The sequence below is a fragment of the Anabas testudineus genome, chromosome 15 (assembly GCF_900324465.2).
Source record: "Anabas testudineus chromosome 15, fAnaTes1.2, whole genome shotgun sequence".
Taxonomy (NCBI): Eukaryota; Metazoa; Chordata; class Actinopteri; order Anabantiformes; family Anabantidae; genus Anabas; species Anabas testudineus.
Window position 1 is genome coordinate 21,607,657 of NC_046624.1, and position 19,662 is coordinate 21,627,318.

At 44.6% G+C, this 19,662-nt stretch overlaps 1 protein-coding gene across 2 annotated transcripts; it reads left to right on the forward strand.

Annotated features, from left to right (window-relative positions):
* The first annotated feature begins 799 nt into the window (after nt 1–799).
* On the forward strand, nt 800–18,243 carry znf318 (zinc finger protein 318). Of its 2 annotated transcripts, XM_026354280.1 has the most exons (12): nt 800–1,271; nt 2,999–3,111; nt 3,854–4,421; nt 5,316–6,516; nt 7,124–7,230; nt 7,311–7,410; nt 10,963–11,279; nt 12,260–12,457; nt 12,683–12,776; nt 13,349–13,467; nt 14,272–16,559; nt 16,614–18,243. In XM_026354280.1, the coding sequence occupies exons 1-12, from the start codon at nt 1,008–1,010 to the stop codon at nt 17,125–17,127; spliced, it is 5,883 nt and encodes a 1,960-aa protein (XP_026210065.1). In that variant the 5' UTR covers nt 800–1,007; the 3' UTR covers nt 17,128–18,243. The 2 variants fall into 2 exon arrangements, with proteins under 2 accessions (XP_026210065.1, XP_026210064.1); XM_026354279.1 differs by having other exon boundaries at nt 801–1,271; nt 14,272–18,243.
* The last annotated feature ends 1,419 nt before the right edge of the window (nt 18,244–19,662 follow it).

The following is a 19,662-nucleotide window of genomic DNA, read 5'->3' on the forward strand; positions in this document are numbered from 1 at the left end:
AAACCCTGAATCCATTTTTGTAACAGCTACTAAAAAGTGTATATTGTTAACTTAGGTTAGGGTTAGTTTAAACTGTGTCAAAAATGTGGAGGCACTTATTTTCATTATTGGTTTTATTTAATGAAGTGCCTCGTTTGTCCAGTAGTCCAAACCACTGGGGATTTTCACTTTAGTGTCAAAAGATATATTTCTACAAATACTTATGTCATGAGTTACCAGTCCATAGGCTGAGGGAAAGCTCCAGCATGTAACCTTTGGAAAGCAAATAGTAAGCAGATTAATGTACAGAAATAATGGAGGGTATTCAATAATAATTTGTCTGATACGTGTCATACATGTCATCAGATATGTTTGCATCAACAAAATACACTCCAAAGTCTGAGAATGGAGAAATTCTGCTTGTGGTTATTTGACGTTAAATGTATTATGGAGAGAGAATGAACAACACAAACCTCTGGACCTAATCATGCAATAACTGTAGATAATTTTAAACCTCATCTCATTGCAGGATGTGTTTAGAAGCAGCTCTATCTGGTTTGATCTAAAACCAGCTTTTATTGTAGAATTGAAGAGAATTTAAAAACTAAAATGATGTGTGCTGCAGACCTTTGGACATCTTTGTGCTGTACCTCTGTCTACTTTGTGTTTAGTTAAATCTGTCTATTTCTGTGGGGGTTCTGTCCCTGTATTTGGCTGAAGGTCACTTCCTCAGGGCCCTTGACCCCTGTGACCCTCCAGTGGAACGTGTTGTTACCGTGTTCGTCCTGCAGGCGGCAGCAGCAGCTGCTTCTCCTCGGTTCATTTAGAAGAAGAAGAAGCAGCAGCAGCTCCTGCAGCTGTGTACACGGACCCATGGCGCGCTGGAAATCGAGTTTTTAAAAAAACAAATCTCTTAATAGAAGATTCCTACACAACTAAGTGTCAGCACGTCTCCGTTTTGTATCAAATAAACGCTGGAGAAATCAGCTAGTTGACCGTGGGAAGCCACAAAATCCCTGCGGGAGGAGATGTACCGTGGTCGGCCTCCGCCGAGAGGAGGCTACCCGCCGCCTTTCCAAGGCCGAGGTCCTCCGCCTCCCAGGCCTTACCCGGCACCGGGTTATAGAGACGACAGGAACCGACCCAAGCCGCAGCCGCCCTACCATGCCGGATACCACGACCACAGTCACACGGACTCACACCGGCGCTCCCCGCCGCGCCGGAGGTATCCTTCTCCCGGGTCAGGAAGTCTGCGAGGCGGAGAGCACTGGTCCGGTGGTCCGCCGAGAGAGGTGGGTGCCGAACAGACTGGGCTGCACTGAACCGAGCTCATTAGAGATCCATTAATGTCACACAATAAACTGTAGTTCATTCCGACCTGTCTACAAAACTCGCATTAAAAAAACTCCATTTAACATGGTGGTGTTTCTGATGGGGAACAGAACCTGAACCGGCTCATTTTACTACTTTTACTTAATTTAAAGTAAAACGACATTAGCAATGTTCCGCTACAACAGTGTGTTTCTTTGAGTTTTTCTGTCTAAAGTGATGTCTAGTAATGTAATTTAGATATGTTATTAGGCTGGTTTGTTCGTTTCAGTAAACGAGAAATCTAGACTGAATTAGAGACGCGGAAGAGCCGCAAAGAGACAGAAGAACCGCAAAGAGACGCGGAAGAGCCGCAAAGAGACAGAAGAACCGCAAAGAGACAGAAGAGACGCAGAAGAGCCACAAAGAGACAATACAGCCGCAAAGAGACGCGGAAGAGCCACAAAGAGACAGAAGAACCGCAAAGAGACAGAAGAACCGCAGAAGAGCCACAAAGAGACAATACAGCCGCAACGAGACAGAAGAACCGCAAAGAGACAGAAGAACCGCAGAAGAGCCACAAAGAGACAATACAGCCGCAACGAGACAGAAGAACCGCAAAGAGACAGAAGAACCGCAGAAGAGCCACAAAGAGACAATACAGCCGCAACGAGACAGAAGAACCGCAAAGAGACGCGGAAGAGCCGCAAAGAGACAGAAGAACCGCAAAGAGACGCGGAAGAGCCGCAAAGAGACAGAAGAACCGCAAAGAGACGCGGAAGAGCCGCAAAGAGACAGAAGAGACGCAAAGAGACAGAAGAACCGCAAAGAGACGCGGAAGAGCCGCAAAGAGACAGAAGAACCGCAAAGAGACAGAAGAGACGCAGAAGAGCCACAAAGAGACAATACAGCCGCAAAGAGACGCGGAAGAGCCACAAAGAGACAGAAGAACCGCAAAGAGACAGAAGAACCGCAGAAGAGCCACAAAGAGACAATACAGCCGCAAAGAGACGCGGAAGAGCCACAAAGAGACAGAAGAACCGCAAAGAGACAGAAGAACCGCAGAAGAGCCACAAAGAGACAATACAGCCGCAAAGAGACGCGGAAGAGCCGCAAAGAGACAGAAGAGCCGCAAAGAGACAGAAGAACCGCAAAGAGACAGAAGAGACGCAAAGAGACAGAAGAGACGCAGAAGAGCCACAAAGAGACAATACAGCCGCAAAGAGACGCGGAAGAGCCACAAAGAGACAGAAGAACCGCAAAGAGACGCCGAACAGCCGCAAAGAGACAGAAGAGCCGCAACGAGACAGAAGAACCGCAACGAGACAGAAGAACCGCAACGAGACAGAAGAACCGCAAAGAGACAGAAGAACCGCAAAGAGACAGAAGAACCGCAAAGAGACAGAAGAGACGCAGAAGAGCCACAAAGAGACAATACAGCCGCAAAGAGACGCAGAAGAGCCACAAAGAGACAGAAGAACCGCAAAGAGACAGAAGAGACGCAACGAGACAATACAGCCGCAAAGAGACGCAGAACAGCCGCAAAGAGACGCAGAACAGCCGCAAAGAAACACAGAACAGCCACAAAGAGACACAGAAACACAGAGTGCTGAGCTTTCATGAACACCAGAAACCCAATGAAAGTTGGAGTAGTAACGTTAAAATCTGACTTGTTTCAGTTTTAACGTTTTTATGATGATATTTTCTGCAGAGCTCTCCACCATCACGTGGGCCGATTCCACTTGACCACAACCTGGTCATCACTGTGGGCAACGAGCTGACCGGACCACCTGGCCTCGCCCCTTCCTCGCGCCATCATGACCGGTAAACAGGAATAAGCTACCTGTAAAACTCGGGACGGAGGGAGAAAACAGCAGCTTGTATAAAGTTTGAAGATAATTTTCACCCTTGTTCATGTTTATTGATAAACATTTAGTGTTTTTAGGTTTTAAAGCTGAGACTTTATGTTTTCAACAACAGGCTAACATAAGCTTAATTTTACGATTAATGTTGAAATATAAATATAAACGATAAAAGTTAAATTCTAGTGTCAAAGCAGAACCGTGACAGAAACTGTGACGTAGATAAGAATATATATAGCTAAAAACTAAATTATATATGAAGCTAAACCATCTGAAGTATAAGTTTTATACAATAGATGTTAACAAACTGACCAATATAATTATAATATACTGTACATTAGTGCTGGTCTGCTGGATAAAATAAAAGGTTGTTCTACCTGAAAGGTTGTTAAAGATCACAGCAGGTTAACAATCAAATCACAATTTCTCATAACGGCAGTCCAGAGTCTTGGTGCTGAGTCTAAGACCAGTACGAGTACCAGTGCCAGTAGTAACAGTGTTTGTGGAGATTACAAATAACGTGAAGGGACGGCGAAGGTCTGCAAGGTATGGAGGGCAGATTATTGAGTTGAGTTAAGTCTTGTAATGATGAACAAGGTCCCTGTGGAGGTGTGTGATAGACAGTAATCTAGGCTGTGCAGCATCCTGATTCATATACGCTGTAAGAGGTATCCAAGTCCACTAAAGCCGGTCTTTCTGTACAGAGACTACCATCTACGACCTGAGTATGAGCGGGGCCGGACTCCGGACCGCAGCCGTGCAAAGAGTCTGGGCCGGAGCAAGAGCCGACCTCGCAGTCATAGCCGGAGTCCAGACCGGGGCCGGGCCAAAAGTCGGGGCCGGAGCAAAAGCCGCGTGAGGAGCAAGAGCCGCAGTCCAGACCAGAGTCGGGGCCGCAGCAAGAGCCGCAGTCCAGACCGGAGTCGGGCCAAAAGTCGGGGCCGCAGCAAGAGTCGCCATCACAGCAGATCTAGATCCCAGTCCAGATCTCGATCCAGGGGACGTAGCAGAGGACGGAGCTACAGCAAAGCAGCGAATCACGCCCGCAGTAAGAGTCGGCACAGAAGTCACAGTCGAAGCCAGAGTCGGAGTCGCAGCTGCAGCGTAAGCAGCAGCTCAAGCAGCCGCAGCAACAGTGCCAATAAATCTAAGAAAGAGTTTAAAGAGCTGCAGATGGCTCGACGCCGGAAGGAACTGGAGGAGATGCTGAGTCTGCCGACAAAATCCATCCTGAAGAAACGCAACGGCTCCGAGGACTCGCCGTCTGTCAGGGTAGGACGTCTCACAACAACTTTTATTTGAAAACAGTTATATATTTGTTATAAATAAATGTAATCTCAGATGTTACATGTTGTCTGATAACAAATGGCCAGGAAATCCATAATATGCAATTTAAATCACACACAATGAAACACAACGAATAATCTGACTTATCTCTGGTAAATGTTTCAGTAATTCATAAATAATTTACAATGATTGTAAGTGAGTTTATTTTCAAGGAGAAACTCACAAAGCTGTACCTCAAGTAAAAAGTAATAAGCTAAATGTTGCTTTTTAAAACACAAACAAATAATACATTTATAAATGTCAACACAGTGGAGGCTATATTGAATTTTTGAGACCAATCACTAATCTCCTTAAACTGAGCCCAAAGTGAAATCTTGACATTTTTAATGGCAGCTGTGTTTTGTATGTCGGACTGAGACCCTACCATCACACAGCTACAGCCTGGGGACGTTTTAAAGTGGCAGATTACACTGAGATCAGCATGGAAACTTTTTAATGTTGCTGCAATCACAGCTGCTGCTTATGCTGTGTGGAACGTGTTTAACTCAAGTAAGCACAGACTGTGGGTATGGGAATAAGTGGGGGTCTGGTCCCAAGATTTGCAGGGTCACATTAGCAAAACTGGACCTGGACCAAAATGTTTGTTTTTATTTCCATGTCACACTGGTGCACCTGGACAGAAGAATTAGTCGCCAAAAATGTTTGCAAAATGTGAGTAGTTGTGAATAAAAGCACTTAGAAAAATTGCTAGAAAACAGGTTGACATCCCAAACTGTTGACATTATCAAGGTCAGAGTTGTGTATCTGAAACCATCGGACTGATGTACTGTACTGCAGTACAGAGGTATCACTCTGCTCAGTATTTCTTGTGTGTTTTAGAACCTGGACTCTCCCAGCGGTCTGGAGGGCTCCAACATTTCTCGTGTGGCCGACCAGCTGCTTCAGGCGGTGAAAGGCATGGAGCCTGACATGGTGGCTGCCGTGCTGTCAGAGCTGCAGTCCGACCCGCAGATGGCTCATCGTCCAGGTCTCAACAGTGAGATCAAAGAGATTCTGAACCTGCTGGGGGGCACAGGGTCCAAGGCTTCAATTAAGACTGTAGATGACATTGACGATGAAGAGAGGTACCTGTACGGAGACTCAGAAGAATCAAAGCCTCCACCAGTGGCAGAGCCGGTCCGAAACCATGGGCTTGATCTGTATTCAGACGTAACAGAGGATACGCTATATGGAGACTACCCTCCCCCGAACCCTGTCGTCAGCCAGACATATGGCTTACCACGAGGAACTGCCCCACACCTTCAGGCACCTCCCAACAGGGGGGAGGTGGACATGCAGTATGAGAGCCGGCCCACCATCTCTGCAGGTCAAAATATCACAGTACAAGTGTCGAACCCAGCTTACCCCCCAGGGACTGAGCCGCTGGAAGAGAGCGAGCGTCAGGCGTTGGAGGAATACGAAAAGATCCAGGATCTGCTGAAAACCATTGGGCTGGACCTGGGTGTGGTTGAGATCAGCAAGATGGCCGCCAGGACCAAAGAGCGTCTCCATGGAAACAAACCACCCCCAAAGACGCCATCGCGCCGCAGACGGTACTCGTCTGGCAGCTCCAACGGCAGCTGCCGGGGCCGCAGGAGACGCAGCTCCAGCTCCAGCAGCAGTATCAGCAGCAGGAGCCGCAGCCATGGACGGGGGGGCAGCTGGAGCAGCGACGATGGCCCCAGGAAGTCGGCCCCACCCAGATCCCACAAAGAGAGAGACGTGAAAGAGATGAAGACAGACCGCAGTGAGGCAGCACTGCTGCCACAAACCCCAGACCCCAGCACCCTCACCCCTTCCCAAGGGGTGCCTATACCCACCTACCCCCCCTCACAGGTCCCCAGCATCTTGCCCCCTAACTACCCCCCACCGGGTTACAATCAGTATGGAAACTACCTGCCCTACATGCACCAGCAGTGGCCCCCCATGTACCCGCCGCCCAGCATGAACCTGCCCCCCCGGGTTGGTCCTGAGGAGTTCCCTCCCACGCTGCCATACAAACAGTCCTACAACAAGATAGCCCCTGAGCTAGGGGTCAAAGGTCAGTGTGTTCATTAAAGGAACATTCCACATTTTATAACCTTTAGACTATTGGAAACAACATGAACCTGAGCAGGTGTGGACAAAAAAGCTCTGACAGAGTTTTGAGCCTCATTTGTGTTTTAGCTGTTGTTCATGTTCATATTGTTGAGAAGTTTGACTTCTGGTTTAATTTTTTAATTGCTGTGGTTTTACAGTATGTAGTAGTACAGTGTATATTTACAGTATTTAGTTGTTTTTGTTAGCGGGAGTGGAAATAAGTATCTGTACCAGCAGGTGGCAGTAGACTGCGTTTGTCATCTAAAAAGAGAACACAGAAGATGATGTAGGACAAACAAGACAGAACTTGTTACGACAGACGCTCACCGACTGTCTGCTGGGCATGTCATCGACTGAAGATGTAGTTGTCTGTCTGATTGCCAAACTCATACTATTTGTTCTTGTGGACTGAAATTAAACGAGGGACAATTTTAATCAGTTGTGACTTCAAAACGAACGAAAAGACAGAAGTGATTGTGTCACTGTCTGATTCTGCGGAATTATTCTTCGATGTTTATTTGTGCTGATTTGCGGTGGTCTAACAGTAATGGTCATATTTCTGTCCTCAGCTTCGTTGAAAAGTTTGGTTCAGGATGTGGAGAAGGGAAGCTTGAAACTCAGCAGCCATGAGCAAAGAGTGTCGGAGGAGCAGAACAATGAGAGCCAGAAACAAAAGGTTGGTCACAAACAGATTCAGGCCCTGGTTGCAGTTTAAAGGTGACTTATAAATCATGGTTTCTATTTTTGTGTGTTCAGGTTCTAGAGGAGAGAGAGAAGCTGAAGCAGGAGAGAGACATCAGGATGAAGAAGAAGGAGTATCTGATGAAGGAGCTCGAGAGACTCAGGAAGCAACAAGGTGAGTTAGATTAGATTACGTTAGGCTTTGTCATTAAAAGGCAACGAAAGGCAATTTGGCATCCAACCTGAAGTGCAATAAGCAGTCAAGGGCAGAACGTACACTGTCTACAGCAGGGGTCACTAACAAGGCGGACTGCGGTCCGGATCCGGACCCAGAAGCTGTCCCATAAGGACCCGGGGCTACAGACCAAACCAAATGTTTTGATTCCAAATCTAGCGGGACACCTTAATTTTAAACGGCGCAGCTATTGCGATCTTTACGGTAGTTATTTAGAGGACGCGAGAACGCATTGGCCAATTGAATGCGAGTTAAGCCATCCCACGTGACTTCACTTAGCCAATCGATTCTTTGGATCACAGGCGGTAAATTTAGCGACTCAACAGTAGATGAGAGAAAGTTCAGATGACAGAGAGGAGAGATACAGGCAACAGAGAGGAGAGAGATACAAACGACAGAGAGGAGAGAGACAGACGACAGAGAGGAGAGAGATACAAACGACAGAGAGGAGAGAGACAGACGACAGAGAGGAGAGAGACAGACGACAGAGAGGAGAGAGACAGACGACAGAGAGGAGAGAGACAGACGACAGAGAGGAGAGAGACAGACGACAGAGAGGAGAGAGACAGACGACAGAGAGGAGAGAGAGACAGACGACAGAGAGGGAGAGAGAGACAGACGACAGAGAGGAGAGAGACAGACGACAGAGAGGAGAGAGACAGACGACAGAGAGGAGAGAGACAGACGACAGAGAGGAGAGAGAGACAGACGACAGAGAGGGAGAGAGAGACAGACGACAGAGAGGGAGAGAGATACAAACAACAGAGAGGAGAGAGAGACAGACGACAGAGAGGAGAGAGACAGACGACAGAGAGGAGAGAGAGACAGACGACAGAGAGGAGAGAGACAGACGACAGAGAGGAGAGAGAGAGAGACGACAGAGAGGAGAGAGAGAGACGACAGAGAGGAGAGAGAGAGACGACAGAGGAGAGAGAGAGACGACAGAGGAGAGAGAGACGACAGAGAGGAGAGAGACAGACGACAGAGAGGAGAGAGAGAGACGACAGAGAGGAGAGAGAGAGACGACAGAGAGGAGAGATACAGACGACAGAGAGGAGAGAGAGAGACGACAGAGAGGAGAGAGACAGACGACAGAGAGGAGAGAGAGAGACGACAGAGAGGAGAGAGAGAGAGACGACAGAGAGGAGAGAGAGAGACGACAGAGAGGAGAAAGTTGATAAAGTGGGTTGATAAATTTTAGTTGAATATCCTTGGTCTACAGAATATAAGTACTATTGTCGACATAATGTACATATGGAAGTACTATACTTTGGAAGCTCTAAGTACTATGGACATAAGCTATTCACACCAGCTATTTTCAGGAGCTCTTTTTTAACATTTGATAATTTTTCTGTGTTTCTACTAATAAATGAAAACCATTACCATAAAAGAGCAATGGCAATAATTTCTTGACTGTGAGGAATACAAGAGCAGATCTACTAACTAACTACTGACTTTATTAATCCCAGAGAGAAATTATTTTTGCCTCGTTACATTTAGTCCTTTAGCAGATGCTTTTATCCAAAGTGACTTACAAGGGTAGGCAGGGTGAGCGTTAGGAGGTCTTGCCTAAGAACCCCTACTGGAGGTAGGCCACAGCTGGGATTTGAACCCCAGTCTCCCAACTGGAAGGCAGTGATCTTACCACTACACTAATCAGCGCATTGACAATTGTTAGAGTTGTTCTCAACACAGACAGATAGAAAGAAAGGAAACCACAACCAGACCATATACACACAAACATAAATACAGAAACCTCAATAAATATACAAAATATGTGAGATTAATGAAAGTGGGTCATTAATTGTAGTCCAGGGTGGAATGACAGCAATTATATGACAGAAATTGTCAGTTCCCGCACCCCTTACAGAGAGGGGAGGAGTTGAACAGTTTGATGGTCTCAGGTAGAAAGGATCTCCTGTAGTTCTCTGTGGAGAACTTGCTGTTGATCAGTCTTTGGCTAAACGTGCTGCTCTGTCCAGCAGCTGGACAGAAGTAGAGGGTCCATCTCCAACCCCAGAACACAGCCAGCCCTCCTGATCAGTTTGTTCAGCCTGTTAGTGTCTCCACCTTCATGTTGCGGCCCCAGCAGACCACAGCATAGAAGATGACACTGGAGCCACAGACTCATAGCCAGCTGGCTACGACAGCTCTTTTTGTTTCTTCTTCTTTTTCTACTTTTTTTCTACTTTTAAAACATTTTTTAGGTTTACCCAACTGCTGGCATGTGTATATAGTCTGTACATACATATATTTTTTCAGTATACTGTACATACTCACATTACTACATATACTGTACTTACATGTATATATTTTATTTATTACTGTACTGTTTGTAATATCAGGTTTTGTAGTTTATTCATCTGGGACTGTGCCAGTTAAGTCTTTCGTCTCCTTTGGTCAGACTATCTTTCTGACACTCTAGTGTTTAAGCTGTTGTAAAAATGCAATTTCCCCATTGTGGGACTAATAAAGGTTTTCTTATCTTATCTTATCATGGTACTGCAGACGTTAAAGCACCTGAGTCTCCTAAGAAAGTACATCCGGCTCTGAGCCTTTTTGGACAATGCTGCTGAGTTCTTAGTCTAGTCCAGTTTGTTGTCCAAGTACACTCCCAGGAATTTGTACTCTATACGATCTCCACCTCCTCCCCCTGTATAAAGAGAGGGATGACAGGACTTCCAGGTTTCCCAAGTCCATCCTCAAGCCCGTACTGCTGGCGGTTAGTGAGGTAGTCCATGATCCAGGAGATCAGGGGATGTTAACCTGCATGTTTTTTCATTTCTCTCCCAGCAGTGCAGGCCGGATGGTGTTGAATGCACTGGAGAAATCAAAAAACATGATCCTCAATAAGTCCCCAGGCTTATCCAGGTGGGTGTAGATGAGATGGAGCAGATGTATGTTGGCGTCATCTGCTCCAACTTGGGGTTGACAGGCAAACTAGAGGGGGTCAAGTGAGAGTTTGACCAGAGGTCGGAGGGACTCCAGGATCAGCCTCTCAAAGGATTTTATAAAATGTGAGGTCAGAGCCACTGGTCTGTAGTCATTGAGGACTCTGAGAGGTGGCGTCTTATTCAAAGGAACCAGGCACAACATTTTCCACCCAAGAGGAACTCTCTCCAGATACAGGCTGAGGTTGAAAATTTGCTGGAGAACAGCACATAGCCCGAGGTGCTGAAAGCCTGTGCTCCTCAGCTGACTCCATCTGGACCTGCAGCCTTTGTGGGGTGAAGCCTGTTCAGGTCTCTCCTCACCTGATCTGCTGCGATCATGTGGGTGGTGGTTGAGTCTTGTGGGGGAGGAATTGAGGAGCAAGTAGTTAACTGCAGGGGGCTCTGAGGCTCAGCCTGAAATCTGGACTTGTAGTCAGTGATGGTCCTCATGCCCCCCTACACCTCCCTGGTGTTGTTATGCTGAAGGCTTTGTTCCAATTTAATTAGCAGGATCTGCATTTAGCACAAGCTTGAGCTGAGACTGTAGTTCTGTTTTCAGGTGAGCTCCTGAGGAAGAAGCGAAGGGAGAAGGATGGCCACAAAGACCCTCTGCTGCAGGAGATCAGCCACCTGCAGGAAGAGGTCATGTCTCAAATCTCCAACCTCCGTAAGGAGCATGAGGCTGCCGAGAAGAAACGCAGTGAGATCGAAAAGGTGGCACTCATCCTTGGCCTGAGCCCATCCGACCGGCCTCGCAGGACCAGCAAACAGGCAGAGGAACGGGAGGAAGAATTTCATCCACCACCGGAGAAGAAGAAAAGGGAGCCAGAGTTGAGCCCTGAAAGCCAGCAGAGGTCCAGTGGCTCCACCCTAAAGGTACAAACACCTGCAGAGGAGGTAACACGGAGAACAGTTACTGAGTTACTGTATTGAGTCATAGCTAGCGATCATTACTTCATTTAGTCATTTTCAAAACTTAATATTAATGTTAATATTAAATAAAATCTATAAACAGAAAAGAAATTATTTGTAAATGTACTGATGGTTTTGAAATGAAGGGGTAACTTGTTCAGGTGTTGGATATGATTTATGATGAGACCAGTTTAAATGCAAAATTTGACACCTGATGCATTATTGGCTGCAGGAGATTAGCTGATAAATCAGATAGTTTTAATAAACTGGACATTAACTGACCTGTAATAATGTTTGTTTCTACAGCCAGAACTATCCTCTGTCAGCTGCTTTTATGATGCGTTTATTATTTGATCTGAACTTGATGCTTGATGTCGACTTTTCGTTTGCCATTTGTGCCATTATGATGCCGTGAAAGCTCAGCTTCAGCTAAAAGAGGGCACGGGATCGCACAGTCGCGTAGATACTAAGAGGCCTGTGTGTGGAAACTTGTAGTAAATGAGCAACCTACATTGTCAGTTCTCCTTTTTTAAATCGGGCTGAGAACTAACAGCCTAGATAAACAGTTAAAGGCTCTATTGGTACATTTCATTAGTACAATAGTAGTAATTCATTCTGTTACTTCTACTCACACTAATAGCCTGTAAAGAATGGAAGGGATCACATGCTCTTGTTCTAAGACTAAGAAGAATGTGAGTTTGTTCACACTGTGAGCATAAACATTAGTAATATTAACGATATCAAAGCGACACTCGGATTCTCGTACAATACACATTGACTAACGACTTCAAAGCTGGAACTCGCTGAAGGTAAGAAACTTCTTGATTTTTACATTTTGTGAAGTTGAGTTTTAAAGTTTAAACTGGGTCTTCTCCAAATGTTTTTGTGAGACTTTGTAACCTTCTGCATGCCATGTTGACTCTCCTCCATCTTTTGTTTTTTAGGAGAGCTCAGCAGCACCGTCATCCTCGAGAGCGTCAACTGACAAGACGCCAGTCCCCTCCCCTGCTCCTCTTCCCAACCCAATCCCAGAACCATTTGAATACTATGACGCTGGAAACCATTGGTGCCGAAACTGTAACGTCACCTCTGGTTCCATGTTTGATTTTTTCACGCACTTGCACAGCAAAACACATCGTAAGGTTTGTTCATTATAATCTACTTGGACATTTTACAGTATTTTAAAAAATATCTTTGTCAACTGAAAAGACGCTTAGAAGAAAAAGGTGATTTTTCATTTCTTTTAAATTTGATTTGTAGAAATTTCCGTCAACACATTTTTGTGTTGGTAGAAGTTTTTTGTTCACACCTGTACACTCCTTCATATTTTTGCTCCTTTACATTTAATTGAATTTTTCTTTCCACAGACTCTTGACCTGTACAACCGACCCTGGGCTTCCACTGCCACCAAAATCATCAAGAACATACCCTCAGAAGAGAAACTGACTAAACCTGCCAAAGGTACTCATACTGTACAATTACTTCTCTGGAAAATCACGGCATTGCTGCTTTTTCTTCCTGTGATGCTGAGCCGCTGAATTTTGTAGCCGTCTTCTGCTTCCAGGTGCAGCTCAGTGTGGATCTCTGCTGAAGTTTCTCTGTCTCTTAATGAAAACAGTGCTAACGAAGTGACAAAGACTCTCATCAAGCCACAGAGGAGACACCACTGTCCACACCTCTTATGTCAATTAATTTTCTTTATGTATCATCTTCAGATGAGGCCTGTTGTAAATGTCACTTATCACAGTAATCTCTGGAAAAGTGCTGTAACATTTTAATCAGTTCAATCCTAACACTACTGCGTTCGGTGTTATCACTGAGCTGTTACAACACTTTTGCATCATTACTGCTGAGAAATAAAGTGACTGAACTCTTCATCTATTTTTTGAAAATATTTTATACTGAGATCCTTTCTAACCCTCTCCTGTCCTGACAGGTTCTGCAAATGGAGTCGTCCAGCAGGTAAACATGATTGGCAGTTTATATTTTGACCACATGTGCGTTTAAACCGTGGTTCATGTGTTTTGCTGCAGGTTCTGAGTTCCTGGTGCCGATCAGGGGATTCTTTTGCCTTCTGTGTAAAGAGTTTTATGGAGACGCCATCTGTGCAGAAGAGCACGTCACCACACATGCTCACAATGAGAAATACAAGGTATTTAACTCTGGGAGTGAAGGATCACCACACATACTCAAACAAAGATCTAGGTCTAGGACACTGTTTAAGCAGGCATTGACAAATGGTGATAATACAGAATTCAGGTTAATGATTTGACATAAGATCATGAAACTTGTTATTGGATATTACAAGAATTGTAAGAATAACAGTGACACATGTTCCATCTAAAGCTTCCATCAGCTATCACCTATAAGCACTTAGCTTTATTACCTGCAGCCGCCAAGCTCACTGGAGTTCACACATAGTAGCAGTGGATGTGAGGGTGCAGACAAAGCTTAGGGGGAAACAATTGTTACGGTTACTCACTAATATTTTATTGCTCAGGCAGTAATGAGCTTAGTTCAAGTCACATGTTTACTTCATCTGATGTTATGCTAATCTCCATGTTCTTTCTACCTGCTGTACATCCTTAGTTTAAGATCTTTTAAGGTCTGCCACTCTCACTCAGCGTTTTCAAGTTCCTGAAACCTGTTCCTGTTCCTTTAGACAGAGCTTTAATGACATTCATTAAACAACCTAAAACACACAGTTTCAGTATACTGACCTACAAACTGGAGTTTGTTTCTGCGATTTTTCTGTAAAAACTTTCGCAGTGTCATATGATCCAGAACTTGGAGCAAATCTCTGTAGCTAATAGTAAATTCTGTACTGAGCTAATTGTCAGGTTCCCTTCACATTATCACTATTTATATGATTTGTGCAGATTTAGACATAAAACATTTTTGTATGTTGATAATCAAATCTTCATTGTGTCTTTGTGTGTTGACGCCATTCCACCAGAAACAAATATATGAGAATCCGCTATATGAACAGAGGAGGAATCTGGACCGCCAGGCAGGACTGGCCTTAGAGGCAAGTGGAAAGAAACGCAAACATGAGGACGACGAAAAAGGCAGCAAGGACAAGGAGGAAAAGAACAAACACAAAAAGGAGAAAAAGGACAAGGAGAAAAAGAAGGAAGCAGATGCTTCTGCTCAGATGGAGGAATCTGAGGTTAAAAAGGTGGAAGAGGAAGAAAAGCTAAAACCTGGCAAAAAAGAGGAACCTTTTAAGATTGTGAAAGGTCAGGAAGAGGAGAGGCCTCATTACAGCAAGAAAGATGAGGATGACAAGTATAAATACAGCAAGAAGGATGATAAATACAGATACAGCAGAGATGAAGAGGAGAGGGGCAAATATAGCAGAAGAGACGAGGATGACAGATACAGCAGAGACGAAGAACATCGGTACCGGTATCGTAGGGATTACCATGAAAGATACGACGACCGTGCCAAATGTGGCCCGAGAGACGACGAGGACAGATATAAATACAGTAAATATTCAGATTCCAGATCCAAATATGACAGAGATCAAAATGAGGTTAAATCAAAGACTGAGAAGGAAACTTTTAATACTACTGAGCCAGGGAAACCAGAAGTCGGCAAACCTGAACCACCGCCAAAGCCCTATGACCCGTCCAAAATTATCTGTGGACCCAGTCCAGCTATGAGGGCCAAACTCCGGAAACAAAGCCTGGAAGCTGGCAAACCAGCACCTGTGACTACGACCACTTCATTCGGAAAGTTCATGTGGAAGAAGAAGGAGAATTTGCTGGCAAAGGAGGCAGAAAAGGTGGCAGCCGAGTTCATTAAGGATGACGAAGCAGCTGCAAGCCAGCAAGAGCCGGTCTCAGTAGAGGATTCTTTTGCAAAGTCGATGGCTGTTGCCAAGGAAATCGCTGAGAAGCTGGCAGGACAGAACACCTTGCCTCCTCCCTGGGTGTCCAGTAGCGCCAACAGGGGAAGGATCCGACCAAATCTCCCAGCACCTGCTGTAGTACTGCGAAGAACAACCATGACGGGTAAACCTGCATCTTTGAATACCTTTCTCTCAATCAGACCCCAAAACACTGGTCTACTAGACCCTCCTCCAAAAGATGATCCACTATTCCCTGATCCTCTCACAAAGGCTCTAAATGCTCAGAAAGCACTGTTGGAAACTAAACCTGTACCACCAGATGGACCATTGGAGACTCCAGCTGCATCAAAGCCAGAGTTTTATGAGGCCAAATCTCCTTCACTGGTCACTGGACCTGCCCCAGTTCAGGTTAAACCTGTGCCACCAGTTTTTAAACTTGAGACAAAGTCTGGACTGGCTGAGATCAATCCAGCCCCACTGGTTTCTAAACCTGACCCAGTTGAGAGAAAGCCTGCTCCATCTGATGTTAAATCAACACAATCAACACTGGTAAAGATTGTCTCTGATGTGGCAGCTCCCGGCGTTCCAGAGAGTGAGCAGACTCGCACAGTATTTGTCAAGCCTCCACCATTCATGAACATGGGTGATGGAAGTCAGAAATCTGAGAAACTGAAGAGTAACCTGGCTGCAGCAAAAGCCCAGGATTTATTTGGCATCTTCTACAGTAGCATAAGTCAGCCAGGTCCCCCCTCCATCACCAAACCAGCAGCAAATTCCAGAGGTAACGGGAGTAGTGCAAAAAAAAGTCCACCTCCAACCCCACAACCACCAAAACCACAACGTCAGCCCCAACCCCAAGGGCAGTCCCAAATTTCAATTGAACTTCATACTTCTCCACAACCAAACTTGAACAGTTCCACATCTAATTCCCAATTCCAACCCCCATCTGAGGGTCATAAACCAGACTCTACAAATTCTCTCCCAAGTACCCAAAACCAGTGCAGACACCCAACTCAGGTCCATATATCTCCACAACCAGACTCCAGCAAGTCAGCACAAAAAAAACAATCTCAGTCCAAACTTTTAAATGAAGACCATACATCTCCACCACTAGATTCAAACGTTTCCCCACCAAGTGCGCAAATCCAGGCCCCACCTCCAGCTGAGGTCCGTAAACCATCCACTAACCAATCCCCACCCAGTATTCAAATCCAGACCCAATCTCCAGCTACTGTCCATATATCTCCACAGCCAGACTCCAAAAATACCCCATCACCAAGTCCCCAATCCAATCCCAAATCTGGCATTCAGATTACATCAGTTTGGTCCTTGCAACCTACCCAAGCCTCAGCACCTGTGATTGCTCCATCCAAAACTACTTTACACACAACCCAACCAAAACTGACACCTCCAGCTCATGGTGAACCGCAAAACCAGTCCTTGACACCTAAAACAGAATCACATATTACCTCACAGACCAGGCCTGCAGAGGAAGAACCAAAATGTCATACTCAGTCCCAGAATAGTTCTCAAATCCCAGAAGTGTTACAGTGTGAACCGCAACCAAGCCAGGACACCCAGCCACATTCTCAACTAGAGCATTATCCTGAAACAGCTCCAGAACCACAACCCAAACCAGGCCCTAAAACCAGAGGCAAGACAACTCCAGCAAAGAAAACTCCTCCTGCCCCCTGCCCTGTCCGACAAACCAGATACCAGACCAGGCGTCGGCAGCAACAGAGCCAGCCAGAGCCAGAACCTGAGCTTGCTTCAGGACACTCTGACTCAGCAGTTTCGGATCCCAAAGGCCTAGACACATCAGATCCCAGATCTGGGTTACAGCCAGAGGTGGGGGGACCCTGCGAGGAAGAGCATCAGGTGGAGGTCACTCCTGAAACCCTGGGCCTCCCCTCTGACATGACCTCCCTGGACTTTGAGTATGATTTTAATTTTGAGTAGAAGCTTTATTTGGGTTTCTGTAGACTTCAGTCTTAGATCAGTAATTCAAACCCATTCACTCTGCCGGATTAAGACTTGAAATACTGACCTTTATCTGTTGACATCAAGTCAAACCTTCTTATTCCGTCTTCTCCAGAATCTGATGTTTCTAATGGATATAGGTTTTATCTTTGTGGATCTGCTATGGACATGGGTCCTGGTTCAGGCTGCTGCTGTTTTACCTTCTCAGTCTCATCACCAAGTCCTCTGAAGGTATCAAACCTAAGAATTGATGTATCAACAGTGGTAGAAGATCTGAGGACCAGGTACTAGTTATCACAAATTGGATATTTATTGAGATGTATCTTCACTTCTCATTTTGTGTGAGTTGTGAAGTTTCTAACCTTAAATTACCTACGCTTTGTTGAGTTGGCCTTTAAGATCACAAAGTTTCAATGTAGGGAAATTCTAATGAAAAACTTCAGGCTGCCTGGCTCTCCACGTACTTGTCATGTAGTGTGTACTGAGCGAGACAGATGATGCTTGGATGAAGTATGGAAATATTGTTGTGTTTTTCTTTTTCTGGGGAAAATCTTGTTGACTATAAAACTATAAAATAACCCACAGACATGAAGCTGATACCAGGTTTGTCCAGGAAAGTAAAAAAAATATGTGAAACTGTTCCTTTAAAGATCACAGTGCTGTGTTTCTCTTGTTTTCACAGATAATATCTCTCTTCATTTCTCCTCCTGATGTTAACGTACTGTAAGTTTGTTCTTCTCGTTTTCGGTTTCCTCTGCAATGATATGATGACATATTTTGATGTTGAACGTTAACACGAAGTTGGTGACGTGAAACACGCTGCACGGACCAATAAACATTTTAGTTCAGTTTGAAAGCAGATCCAAGACGTGGTTCCTGTAAATGAGGTTGTGGATCACATCACTGATGTGTGGTCAGAATAGAAACAAACTGCTAAGTCCTGCTTGTAAAATGTGTTGCTTTAAGCAGAGTTTTAATAAAAGTTAGTGGAGAAAACCCAGCAGATCTGTGTGTTCTCGTTGTCAGATTATTAATCACTGATTACTTGTTGAGTTTTTTATCTCCCAGCTGTAAAAATAAAACTTGGAAGATTCACCTTCAAAGGTTCAGTGTTATAATTATCAGACATCCCGGTAAAATCGTTTTGTCATTCATTAGTAATTATAATTGAGCAGCATATGCTCTGTATTATTACATTATAATGCACAGATTCTTCAGAATAAAGATTTCAGATTCGGTAAAATTGATTTTCTCTTATTTTTATAAATGAGGAAAATTAGATAGAAATTTAGAATTAAAAAAAAAAAATTATTTCCTTTGTTGATGCACTTTGTTATATACAGGCCTGCATTCAACATATTACTAAAATAAAAGTACTTAAAGTACCGGAAGTAAAAAATACTCATTTTCAGAATGCTGTACTTATATTGTTGTATTATAAACATGAATGTGTCTGTCAGATTAGTGCAGTAATACTTGAGTACTGTGCACCACTGTAGTTTTGTGTGTAGTAACAAACACGGTTTCAGCTGAGACTTGAAGCTGACTGTGTTTCAGTTTAATTGTCTCCTGCAGCATGAATTTGTGGATTGGTTGGTTTCAGCCTAATTGACGACCTACCTGCTGAACAGGTATGTCTGTTGGTCTCTGTAGCTGTGGGGGAAGGAATCCTGTCAGCTACTCAAAGGTAAAACACCTGGATAGATTCTTCGTGTGTGAAACTGATACTTTGTCCGTTCTTTCTCTATAGTATATTTGAGTTTGTTAAAATTCTGTTTGTTCTGCTGATTATCCTGATAAATGCAGTACGTTTATCAGAGAACTGAGATCTGTGTCACTACTGGACACATTTCTACTGTTACTCAGCCGAGAGCTGAGTTTGATAAAAAACGCTACAGAGGAACTCGGGGAAGTGGTTCTATGACGCTGAGCGTGTGGTATGAAATATTCTGGAATAAGGAAATTGGACCAAGCTAGCAATCCTAAGGAGGCATATTTCCTCCTCTGTCTCCCTCTCTGTGTTCTCCTCTGTAGGTATCCGCCTCCTTGGAGCTGTATATCTCCAGAGTCCAGTTACTGGTCCTACCAACCTGTCCAGTGTTTTTGCTGCTCACTGTATCTGACAGTATCAGGTTGTTACTGATGTGTAACGATGGATCAGTCTGAGAGGTGACAAGGTGATTGATGGGGAAAGAAGAAAAAGCTGTGATCTGTGTCACTTTTTAATTTTTCTCTTCATCGCTCATGTTTTCATCTCTGAAAGTTAAACTGTGAGATTTAAAGGAGAATTGATTTATCTCAGAACCATCTAAAACACGACCAGAAGACAAAGACACAGCTGCTGGTGTAACCTCGAGCTGTATGTTTGGCTATGTTGAAAGAAAAGCAACTACAGCTGTGTAAATGTACTGCCGTAAAGTTTACAGCCTTTCTCTCTGAAATGTAGAGGATTACATGTATGAGGTAGAAAATACTATAAAACACATTGTATAATTTAGAAGTTATTTGATAGTA

Bases quoted from the DNA above. Each gene is read 5' to 3' on its own strand.
- znf318 (XM_026354279.1), top strand. From the start codon at position 1,008: ATGTACCGTGGTCGGCCTCCGCCGAGAGGAGGCTACCCGCCGCCTTTC. The intron at 1,272-2,998 runs GTGGGTGCCGAA...TATTTTCTGCAG, and splicing joins CCGGTGGTCCGCCGAGAGAG to AGCTCTCCACCATCACGTGG. The intron at 13,468-14,271 runs GTATTTAACTCT...CCATTCCACCAG, and splicing joins CTCACAATGAGAAATACAAG to AAACAAATATATGAGAATCC.